General features: G+C 46.8%; 2 protein-coding genes across 9 annotated transcripts in view; one reads left to right on the top strand and one right to left on the bottom strand.

The window, feature by feature from the left end:
* Positions 1–201: 201 nt before the first annotated feature.
* Positions 202–8365, bottom strand: BRAT1 (BRCA1 associated ATM activator 1). Of its 2 annotated transcripts, none has more exons than XM_027738472.2 (13): positions 8123–8365; positions 7604–7758; positions 6878–7025; positions 6111–6483; positions 5901–6020; positions 4669–4760; positions 4294–4412; positions 3661–3847; positions 3455–3528; positions 2782–2884; positions 2411–2509; positions 1226–1404; positions 202–1023 (listed from the first exon to the last, which is right to left on the bottom strand). In XM_027738472.2, the coding sequence occupies exons 1-13, from the start codon at positions 8298–8300 to the stop codon at positions 292–294; spliced, it is 2559 nt and encodes an 852-aa protein (XP_027594273.2). In that variant the 5' UTR covers positions 8301–8365; the 3' UTR covers positions 202–291. The 2 variants fall into 2 exon arrangements, with proteins under 2 accessions (XP_027594273.2, XP_027594274.2); XM_027738473.2 differs by having other exon boundaries at positions 6878–7022.
* A 512-nt stretch (positions 8366–8877) lies between these two features.
* The window catches only part of IQCE (IQ motif containing E), a 29816-nt gene continuing 26744 nt past the window's right edge, over positions 8878–11949 (top strand). For 3 of the 7 annotated variants that reach the window (XR_005564430.1, XR_005564429.1, XM_027738475.2), the window contains exons 1-3: positions 8879–9011; positions 10757–10804; positions 11046–11088. Coding sequence is in view for 5 of the 7 variants with exons in the window: in XM_027738475.2 (XP_027594276.1) it covers positions 8970–9011; positions 10757–10804; positions 11046–11088 (133 nt within the window). In the remaining 2 variants the exon portion in view is untranslated. The other 4 variants (XM_039383657.1, XM_027738476.2, XM_027738477.2 and 1 more) reach the window with 3 other exon arrangements.

Raw genomic sequence — 11949 nt, 5'->3', positions numbered from 1 at the left:
GCCCACAACTTGTTTTCAGTCACTGTTTTGTTTTTTTCAAATGATTCCTTACGGAGGCATGGTCAGGTGCTTCCTTAAAAGACCTTTTAAAGTCTTAAAAAAAAAGAACAAATGCAATTTTCATGTTTTTACTTTGAAAAAGAAACCACCGTTTATTGCAAACTACACTTTTTAACAAAAAAAAATAATCAGTATTAAAGATTTTCTAACCCATTTAACAGCTAGCAAAAGCACCCTTCTCCTCCAGAAGAAAACTGCTTAAGCACTGCTCCCTCAGAGCAAGAAATGTCTTCAATAACAGTCGACTTCATTCTCCTCTATTGTCCCCATAGTAGCAAGGATGTCCTGTAAGAGGGACTGAGGGCTTTCTTCCACATGGTCACTACTTTTATTTAGCTCATCATGTAGCTCTAGTAAGTCTATTGCACCCAAAGCTACCATCATGCTCTCTGGATCTTGAAAATCCACCCCGTTACCACCATCTGTGGGAAAGTTCTGGGCCAGAGAACCCTGTCTTAGTGTCCTCTGTAACCAGGCAATGCCACGTCCTGCAGGTGAATCTTCAATCTCTTGTGGATTCTCCAAAGTACTCACTGGATAGAAATTCCCTCTTAGGCCAATCAGGATGTCACAGGCTCTCTGCCCCACTGGTTTGTCACAGTCACACAACGATCGAAACAAAAAGCCGAACAGTTTTGCTCGGCAGAACACCCTCAGCAGCTCGTTCTGAGGGGTGGAACTGGTGACTGCAGAGGAGACAGGAGCATAGGGGCACTCAGAAAGGCCAAGCTGGCAAATGGTCTGGCTACAGAAAACTTCAACCAGTTCCAAACCACCAAGTCTGACTTCCCAGTCTAAGTCATGCTCCACAGTTTGGATGACTCTAGAGACGAACTGCTCTGTGTCTTCCAGCTGAGCTGTGCAGCCTTCTCTCAGCCACTTGGTGAAGATGCTGATCACAGCCCTCCTAGGAAAGCCCTCAGAGTCTGTTGACAAGATTTCTTGAAGCTTTGCTACAGTGCTCTAGATGCAAAAAGACAAAAGAGAAAGCACAGTGAGGGGAGAAACATGCAAAGAAACAAGAACAGCAGAAGTACAAAATCTTGTCACTACTGGTTGTTAAATCTGCCTGCATGAGCCTGCAAATGATTTGTGAAAAAAAGTTATAAGTAATACAGCAGTGCATTGATGGGTAGTTCTGCTTGTGCAGAGGAAGTTATCATACCTCTTTGTTATACTGATTCCCTGCTACAGGTGGTTCCGGAGCAAAGTAAGTAACGAAGGCCAGGTGTCCCACAGCAGTCACAGCACTCGCCCGCACGTAGCTCTCTGGATCCTCCAGCAGATTTTCTGTAAGCCTTGGCACCTCTGAGGACAGCAGACACTGCCTGAACCCATCCTGGTCTGTAAACAAGACAGCAAGCCAAAGAAGTGGGGCATTATTCTCTCTGAGCATGAAGCTGTTTCCAAAGCAAACAGCTCTTTGCGTCATACAAGGATGCCCACTGCCTGCAGGGACAGCTGCCAGTGAGAAGAGCCTCTGCAGAGACCAGGCAGCTGCTCACAAGAGCACAGATGCTCTGTGTCAGGCTCCCCATTTCCCAGCAGCTTGGTGACTTTCAGTCAAGCTCTGCTAGACATTGGAACTTGGAAAATTGCACTTACAGTTGTTTTAGCAGCAAGAAAAAACTTTCTGCGGGCAAGCGGGGACATGGTTTGAGCCTCATCAAACTTATGCCTTTGTTTAAAGGAAGAAAAAGTAGTCTTCCTTTCTTGTTGTCAAGGCATATGGCAGAGAAAACAAAAGGAACAGCAGCACTTAGAGGGGCTGCAGGGTAAACTGCTAATGCAGCTGAGTGTGCTGAATGCTTCCTTTGTGACCTGGGGACAACAGCAGTTGACAACTTCCACCATCACTGAGCTACCACAGGAAAATTAACATTGCTTCAGTGCTACCTGCTGCAGAGCCTGAGCTAGCAGTAAAGTGGAAAACCAGTAAATAATCCAGGGCATGCAAAGCAGGTCTATGTTTTTAGCCTTCTAAAGCCCAGCCCCCAGCCTGCTGATAGAAACCAGGCTCCACTGCAGAGCAAACTGAAAAAGGGGAAAGTATTATCTGCCATTAAGCACTGTCACCTGCCTTGACATACATGTCTCAACACCCTTCAGTTTAACTCACCAAAACTGCCATTAAGGCAGGCACAGCAATCTGAGTTTAACAGAAAAGCAGGATAAGTTTATTAATAATTTTGTCAGATTTTGATCATGATCTAAGAGTAAAAATCTTGACACTTCTTTCTTTTCTTAGCCCTCCAGTTACAGGTCAGAAGATGCTTTACCAGCCCGACTGACTTTCACAACATTAAAAGAAGTACTCTTTCAATCTGAACTGTTAAATCTTTGCACCTACCTCTCAAGCATTTAATCATGGCAGTGAGGAACTCCAGAGAAGAATCCCTTACTTCCCAGCAAGGAAAGCACAAACGCTTCTGCAGCACCACAAACACATCTGTAAAAGCCAAGTGACAAGCCTGAATGGACACGAAAGGTAACAAGCCTTACTGAAGCCATCACTGTACAACCTCCACGTCCCTTCGTCTGATGCAATCCCTTTTGCTCTGTGCTTCTACCTGAGTGCTTCAAAGCACTATTTGGGCAGCTAAACTTGAATTTAACATAATTGCGAACAAGTCAATCCTAAATGCTTTGAGCAGGATAAGTAGGGAAGAGCAGATTTCATATATGCTACTAGCTGCTGTTTGTCTCAAATAGTTTAATTACCTTCCAAAATCTTCTCAGTTTGTTGGCACTGACTGTTGGAGCAGGACAGTTCCTGCAAGCGCACCAACCACTTGGATGTAGCTTGAAAGGCTTTCTTTAGAACCTGAAACAATGTAAAGCAGATTTATTTTACTACAGGAGGAGGCAGTGTTGCCTTTATGCCATTAGAAGTAAAACTCATTTTAGCCTTAAACTTACGGAGCAATTCTCAGACTAAATGAGTACTTACAAAGAAGTAAGCCACAAATAAGTAGTGCTTATATATATAATTTCTAACAAACACGCAGAAAATGCCTGTTCTCAACTTATTATTCTGAAGTACCTCCAGCTTTTGATTTGCGGTTCTCATTGGAGTCATTTGAACAAGACAAAGCAAGAAAACAAATTCCCTTATGCAAAGAATTCAATACTTCATGGCTGTGTCAGGTTGAGTTTGTCAGTGCTACTCTTAGATGTGATGGCTCCTGTCTTCTCAAGAACACTCACTGCATTGCTCAGTTACTCTCTCATTACAATTTTAGCTATTTCCTAAGCCATCCAGAACCAAGACAAGTCTCCTCCATATTCTGATACAAACTGTGCTAAGAAACAACCATGGTCAGACAATTTCTCAGGATTACATCCCACTGGGGCAAGCTATTAGACATGGATGTCTCCTTAGTTCTGCACTCACAGTAGGGCTGGTGTTTGGACTCTCCAGGTATGCCAGAAGGACATCAAACAGACTTCCTATGAGTGTGTCACAGTCTGAAACCGAGAAAACAAAACTAAAGGACCAACATTGAGAGAAGGAGCATCCCAATCCCAATTCAACTGCTGAAATACAAAAGACTCAGGACTGTAAAACTGTTTTGGAGGAGAAAGCGATGATTAACTCACCTTTTTTCTCTGAGAGTGCTGCAAGGACATCGAGAGCTGACTTTTGCACCCTGAAACAATTGATCAAGTTTCGGCTTATTGTGGTTCCCAGAGGGGAAGCAGGACTCAGGAGGCCATTACAGAATTGTAATATTGCCATGAGAGAGCGAAGCAAGGACACATAGGGTAAATCCACTCTTAAATGTTTCTAATGGGTGAGAAAGAAAAAAAAAAAGAAAAGAGTTTCCTGCAAAAATTCCAAGTGTGTACAAAGAGTTTTTGGTCAGGAAGGAGTGAAATCTGCAATTTCTAGAGGGTTCTTAAGGTAGCACAATGTTAAGAAGTACAAAAAAATTATCTTTGTTTTTTTTCACTGCATCAATAATTGCAGTAGGAGGTATGGTAACAAAGCTTGTGAAGATGGATTTAGAACTTACATGCAGTCCTTCTTTACAAGCCTCAGTATTGTTCTGTTTTCATATTTGAAAGGTTTTTGCTAATATTTGCTAATTTCTTTAATCTATGGAAGCCCTCACTGTCAGCTCCTCTCCATGTTCTATTAAAGCTCGACTGCAAAAATTTGCAACCAATCTTAACACTGTCTTTCAAGGACCAATTTGATCCCCAGGCTTTTTTCCGCTCTCTGAATGTTACCAAAGACAGCAGCTTCTCCAGGTGAGCCAAGGTCTGACACAGGAGACCAGCACAAGATGTCTTGGAGGACAGAAGACTTTCAACAGTGACAGGATCACTAACAGACTCATCCAGCAAACCTAGAGGACCAGAGAAGGGAAGAGCTCAAGTTGTTATTAAGTACAAAAGACTGTGATTTTCAAAGTTAATCAAGATATTCAGTGATGTAGTATGAATATCCCTTCAAATGCAACTGTCAGTAGGATGCTGCACTTTATCACAAACACTGCTACTGTCCTTGACTTGTTCTACTCTTTCACCTCCAGTTTTGCCTGCACCAGACCCTTGAAATGCTGGCAAGCAGACTGGCCTCTAACTTTTCTCTCACAACTGTACCTGCATATTCCAGAGGCTGGGAGGCTGCTCTCAAAATACAGTCCATTGGCTGAAGTAGAACAGTCAGTGCCTGAATCCTCACATCTTGTGGGCTTCAAGGAGGAAATAGCAGTTACCAAAACAAGAACACTTCAATTCCTTCCCAAATGTCTGCCCCCAAATTCTGAACAGGATAATGATTTTTATGCAGGCTTTTAACCAAGCCAGCAATGACAGAGCAACAGAAGCAGTATCACAGTTTGAGCCTTCTTCCAAGCTTCCCTTGTGAACTGAAAGCAGAGGAGAAATGGCTCTGGAATTTAGAAGGAGCTTTATCAAGGTATGCAAATAGAGAGTGGGATCCTGTGTAAGAAGGAGGCTGAGAGGGAAGTGTTTCTTGTCAACAAAATGGTGTCCTTCTATCTTAAAACATAAGTGTTACTTAGCCTGTAAACCAGAATCTGTATATGCTGTATTCATCTGATGATTTCTTGATACTTTTTCACTACCTAAAGGGCAGTTATGGAGCAGGTGCAGGCAGACTTCTCAGAGGTGCACAAGATGTGAATCTTAGATTGCAATAAGGTAGATTCCAACTGGGTACACAGAAAATACTTTTCATAGTGAAATGAAACTGGAACAGGTTGCCCAGAGAAGCTGTGGAATCCTCATCCTCGGGGATATTTGAAGTTTGAAGGGTGAAGGCCCTGAACAACCTGACCTGTCTTTGAAGTGAACCCTGCACTGAACAAGAGGTTAAACTAGATCACTTCTACAGGTTCTTTCTAACTTCACTTATTCTACAACTGTCTCCAGAGTCTCCAGATCCCTACTTCTGCTGGACAGAGTGAAAGCTCTTACACTAGCCAGGGTTTTTGTGAAAGGGAAAATGGAACAGACTACTGGATTTGACAGGCAGCCAAATTGTGTTCATCTCAGTCAACCTTGGCAGTATAGTTACTGGAGTTTGCTATTTCTTCCTGGAATTGGCTGGCTGTAGGTAAGATGCAAGAGTATACACATTACAAGCTACTGGCTCCTTTAATCTCTCTCTCTTTGAAACTGTATTATCCTTACTATCAGTACAGTCTGAAGTCTGTTAGTTACTGGCATGACTCTTGGCAACCAGTCTCACATATTAAACAATGTAACAGAAAATGCAATGAGGACAAAAACAGTTCCTGGAAAGACAGCAGAGATCTTAGTACAGAAACATATGCAGAGTGTAAAAATTTCATTGCAGTAAGTCCTACCATTTGCAGAGCTTCAGAAGTCCCACTGCCAAAGGACATGCTTGTACTGGGGTTAAGTGTTCCAGAGCAGAAGTTACTAATGCCCAAAAACTGCCTTCAGTGTCACAAAACACAGGGGACCTGAGAAGAAAGAAGTGTAAGTTATATATCCTATTACACAGTGGAAAACAGATATATCTGACCACGGGATCCAAGGTGCCAGATCCTTACCGTGCCACGTTAAGCAAAAGGTTTGCCAGCATGTGCTGTGCTTGAAGAGTCTCTTCCATCAGAAAGGATTCTATTTGCTTTGCTATGTCTGACCAAAGCACTTCAGTCCATGCAGCATAACAACTGCCAAACAAGCTGATTAACAGCTTTAGTGACTGCTCGATGTGAGAGGCAGAGCCGGACTGAAGGGAATCTTCCACATGCTTTTTAATCATCTGGGCACACGCTGGCCACTCACAGTCCTTTGGGCTGAGGGGTTTAGATGTTTCAGACTCTACAGAGAAGGTGAGCATGTGCACCAGGAGCTGACTGGCAGCTGAAGCCACAAACAGGCTGGGATCCCCTTGCAGAGCGAAGATCACGTCCATGCCTCCTGTGGGAAAACAGAACAAGTCACTGGAGGAAAAAACAACGGCGTTCCTATGGTGAGGTGGAGCCTTGTTGAACTCCAGCCATGTGTGACTAACTCAGGTACCACACAGCTTTAAATGGTGGTGGTGGAGTTTCTTATCCTTTATTTTGGAGCCTCTACTCAAAGTCAGCCAGTCCTTAACAATAAGCAAACAAAATAAGAAAACAGTTTGCAGATCCTCAATGACCTTGGTGCTTTTGACAAATGGCTTATTTTAACTCTTAAATAAACGAAGACTCGTCTCGCTCATTTGACATGTGAGCAACTGGAATTTGACATCTGAGCAAACACCTGACTGGAATGGAAGGGACACAGAGAATCTGGGGAGTGAGTTAGCAGAGCTGGCAGTACTCACCCCCGCTGCAGAGGAAGTGCAGGGCAGGTTGGTGGTGCACCATGCTGTGCACTCCCTTGACCCAACCGCTGCGCACCGACGCGTCCTCCCACACTGCACGGCCCCGGGGCCCGTCCTGGCCAAACAGCCTCCCCAGCAGCTTCTCCTGCTGAGGCCAGAGCAGAACACAGAGGAAACGGTGAGCAGAGGGGCTAAAGGGGAGGGGGGAGGCTGCTCTGTCCTCCAGGTCAAGAGTATCGAGTGTAGTGAAAGATTCTCTTGCTAGAAGTACCACGAAAATAGAAAAATTTCAGAATGCCAGGCTTAAACTCAACGTATGGCTCTCTCAGGGATTAAGCAACAGAGTTGTTCAGTACCAAAACTGCTTGTTTTTCAGGTGCTAGAGACAACTTCTGTATATCATGAGTTGGTATACATCAACTTATATGGAATGGAACTTGAATGGAACTTATCAGTTCCATTAGACTGCTCTATGCACTTGTACACATCTCTTCCCTGAATGAAGCCTTTTGGGTTTTGTACTATTAATGTATTTTAGTGTAGAAAGTAGGGCTTTATAAAGCTCTCTCATTTTTGCAGAGAATCAGAAACTTCCTGTCAACCTACTATAGAGGGAAAATGACATGTTAGTGAAGTTTAAATCTACAGGATCAGTCCAGGGATTCAGTGTTGTACAGTCACTGCTCGGAGGCAGAGTTATCCCATAATCCCAGGTAGCTGACTCACCTGCAGGTGCTGGAAGCGGTTTTCGGAGGCAGCGAGTATCCCAGCCAACTGCAGGGTGAAGGACAGGATGCTGGGGCTGGGCTCAGGCAGGGCCAGCACGGAGCTGATGAGCTCTGTCAGACACGGGTTGTCCTGCACCAGCTCCACAGTCGGGTCTAGTGGTGCCAGAGAACAGCAGGTCACTGCCAGGACTGTCCTCTCCCACTGAGGTGATTCCCTGAGCTGAGGTAACCCCTCACAACTCTTAGAACTGAGGAATTTGGGTCCAAGCCCAGCGTTTTCAGGTGTCTCCGAGGGGACAGCACCTCAGAGGGTCGTGGAGTCTTCCTCTCTGCAGACATTCAAATCCCACCCGGACGCGTTCCCGTGTCACCTGCTCTGGGTGGCCCTGCCTTGGCAGGGGACTGGACTGCAGGATCCCCAGAATTCCCTTCCAACCCAAATCACTTCGTGATGGACCTTCCCCCACGGTGCTGACCCGCCGCCCTCCCTCCCCTCGGCCCGGCCCCCGGCGCTCACCGAACCACGTCAGGCTGCGGAACCAGTCCAGCAGCTTCTCCAGGCAAGTGTCGTCGAGGCCGGGCTGCCGCGGGTCGGCCAGGGCGGCGCATACGCCGGGCAGCAGGACGGCGCACTCGCGGGTCATGGCGAAGCGGTGGCGGGCCCGGGCCACGAACCAGGACTGGGGGCCGGACATGGCCGGGGGGCACCGGGACAGGAACAGGGATCGGCACCGGGACAGGAACAGGGACAGGGACAGGAACAGGGATCGGCACCGGGACAGGAACAGGGACAGGCACTGGGACAGGGACAGGAACAGGGATCGGCACCGGGACAGGAACAGGGACCAGCACTGGGACCGGCCCCGGCGCGGCCGCACCGCGAGTGTCGCAAAGGGGGCGTGGCCAAAGCTCGGTCGGGGGGCGTGGCCGAGCCCCGGTGGGGGCCGTGGAGCTCGCGCGCCCTGCGGGCGGGCGGTGGGTGCGGGATGTGGACGCGTTCTGCCCGCGTTCGGTCGGCTGCTCCCGCGCAGGAGCTCCCGGCGCGCTGGCGGAGCGGAACCTGGCAGGGGCTGTCCCGCCGCCCGCCGGCTTTCCCGCCCCGCGGCGCCGCTTGGTGTCACTCGCGCTCCGCGCACAGCCCGAGCCCTACCCGGCGCTGCCCTCAGGCGCGCCGATGTTCTGCGCATGCGCCGCCACCCCGGGCCGCAGGGGGGCGCTCGTTCTCTCCGGCGCGCGGTGGTTGCCATGGTTACCGCGACCCGGAAGTGCCGCCGCGGGGCCATGGCCGCCCCCAGCCCCGACACGGCCCGAGGGGGCCCCCGCGGCCCCGGCGCCCCGTGAGGCCTCCCCGCCGCCCTCCCAGCATGGCTCGCGGGGCCGGCGAGGCGGCAGCGGAGGGGGAACTGGTAAGGAGTGAGCCGCGGGGAGGAGGAGGAGGAGGAGGCGCCAGGTCTAGGCCTGCCTCAGCCCGGGCCCGGCCCGCGAAGCGCTCCCTCGGGGCCGGGACAAAGCCCCCTCAGTAAGTGGGAGGAGGATGGCTTGGTCCGTCTCCAGCCCGAGAGACTCTTGAGTCCTGCCTCTGTCTCTCTAGCCGGTCCATGGCACGGCGTGGGGGTGGCATCGTCTAAAACTGCACCGGGGCAGGTTTAGTTTCCACATTAGGAAGAATTTCTTCTCGGAAAGGGTGATTAGACATTGGAATGGGCTGCCCAGGGAGGTGGTGGAGTCACCGTCCCTGGAGGTGTTTAAGGAAAGACTGGACGTGGCACTGAGTGCCATGGTCTGGTTCACACGGTGGTGTTCGGGCACGGGTTGGACTCGGTGATCTCAGAGGTCTTTTCCAACCCAGTTGATCCTGTGATTCTGTGTTGGTGTTCGTTTCCCACCCCTTCAGCAGCCAGGTGGAGATTTTTAGCCCCTTTGGGAGCCCCCATGTTCCTTTGTTGCCTGTCATGGGTGGCTCTAGTTGGGCCAGTTTTTCAGGAGCAAAGAGGTCGTGAAGGTTTCCAAGGACAGAGATGGGTTTGTTATTGCATGTTTGTGTCCTGGTGAATGTTTTGTTATTTACCATTTATCAGGGCTGAGCGCCTTCCACGTTCTCTGATTCCAAGTGTGATAGCTGCAATTGGGGAGAGAGATATTTCAGAGTGAGAGGCCTTAAAATAACAAAAATAATCAGTGTGCTGCAAGGAGCATCACCTCAGGAAATTAAAAACTGTGTGGCATGGTGTGTGAGATACAGACCTGCCTCCTCTCAGCCAGCACAGAAAGTTGTTTTACCTGCTCTGTGGTCAATCCTTGCTCCTGTTCTGCCAACCAGGGTTCTCAAAAACCACTTCACCCCCTCCCCTGCCTCTGACAGACACGGATCAGCATCTGTCCAAAGAATGGTGCTGTGAGTGCCATGGAGTCAGCAGCAAGTGGAAAAGGTCTTTGTGAGGGCAGAATGCATCCAGATAACTTGAAAGCAAAGTGGAAATTTCCATTCTGCTCTGAATATGGTTACATTTGAGAAGCAGGGAAACTTGTCATCTTCTTTGGTTTGAGTTTTTTTCCCTCGGCCTGATCACTTCTCCAGTTGAATGTGGGAACTGAACCATCCCACAGCATGGCAAGGGTAGGACAAACGAGTGGGGAAGGGAACAGGTGAATGAGTTGCAGCTTAACTGGTGGAGAAATTCAGGCAGAACCAGCTGGAGGTTCAGCTGTGCACTGCAGTGCACAAGTCACTGTGACTCAGGTGGAAGGTGTCCCTGCCCATGACAGGGGAGCTGGAATTTGATGATCTTTAAGGTCCTTTCCAACCCAAACCATTCTGTGATGGTTCATGACTGAAGTGACTTACACAACATCACAGGACCGTTTGTGTTACAGCAAGTGATGCTGGGATTTGCAACAGCCATCTCTCAGCAACTTAAGTGTTTTTGACAAATGGCTTATTTTTATCAGAAAGAATTGAAAACTCCTATCTCATCCATTTGACATTTGAGAAATGAAATGGAAGAGAAACAGAGGATCTGGTGATGACATTTACTGTTTGGATTTATTGCACTCTCACTTTGTTGTGATAGTAAATGATATAAAGTTTTCTGGATGTGTATTATAACCAGTTGTTTAGCAGCAGATGTCACAGTTCCTGTGTCTTTCCCAGGGAGATGACAGCCTGTCTGTGATAACCTGTGAGTCAGACACAGAAATGGTGAGTTTTCATGTCAGCTATTTATCTGTGGCATCAAACTTCAGTGGGCACTACCTTCGTGGTGACTGTTGATGTGGCCAAATCTGCATATACTTAATGCTTCTGTTTTTCTTTTCTATAGACAAGATTTTGTCTTATTAGAATACAAGACATACACAGACAATGGAGCCAATTTTGAGATTATGTGCAGAAATCTTAAGAGTTGAATATTTTCAATCATAAAAATATGTTTCTCTTTCAGAAGTTAAAGAAGAAGATTTTTCACAAGCCTCCCAAGTCACCAAGTAAGTGTTGCAAAATTTTGCCTTCTGCTGTTCACAGAAACTGAAGTATTTATTTGAGACAACATCTTGTTCTTCTCTTCAGAATTATTCACTGCTGTGTGCAGAGCACACCTATTTGAGATTTGTTCTGAAACTTGTCAAGTTCTACTTGTATAGGCTAAATGTTGAAGTTTATGGAATAGCTGTAGTTCTTGATTCTCCAGCATAAGCTACTTTTTTATCATGTTATTCATTCTATTGGCAAATATTCTGAATTTCTTGTTGTAGTTTTGGAGAAATGCTGATACTTGCAATGTAGAATTACTGGAGTTCCCTGCCACCCAGTAGATATGTGTGTGTGGATTTAGCAGTTCTCTGTTTCGTTTGTTGGTGGGGTTTTTATTCACATAATCTTAGAAGTACAATGCTATTATTAGATCTGCACTTTTAATATGGGTTTTGTCCTTTTCTTTTCTGAAGTTTGTTTCTTGCTATACTTTTCCATTTAACTCTTTTTTTAGGCTTCCAGTGAACGTTTCAAAGAAGACTTTACCTTAAAGTGTTGTTAACAACATTAATTTAGATGTGCAGGTATCTTAAGGTTGCCTATCCAAACTGGACATGTAAATATTTCCATGTGTTGAGTCATACTACTGTCATTATGCCTCTTTTTAAGCCTCTTCATTTTTTGGAATTCTATTTTTTCTATACAGTGTTTTTAGGGTTTTGGTTTTTTTTGAGTGTCCTGTTACTCTGTACAAGCCAGGATGTAGTACACTGTTAATTCTAATTTTATAAGTATTAGGACTGTGTCTGAGAACTTTGAAGCACAAGACAACAAGAATTTTTGTGACCTTAAGGCAGGACTAAGATGTTTTCTTT

This window comes from Pipra filicauda, unplaced genomic scaffold (genome assembly GCF_003945595.2).
Source record: "Pipra filicauda isolate LSUMZ 115617 unplaced genomic scaffold, ASM394559v2 scaffold31_size4109673_pilon, whole genome shotgun sequence".
Lineage (NCBI taxonomy): Eukaryota > Metazoa > Chordata > Aves > Passeriformes > Pipridae > Pipra > Pipra filicauda.
This window is presented reverse-complemented; position numbering and strand designations above follow the sequence as displayed.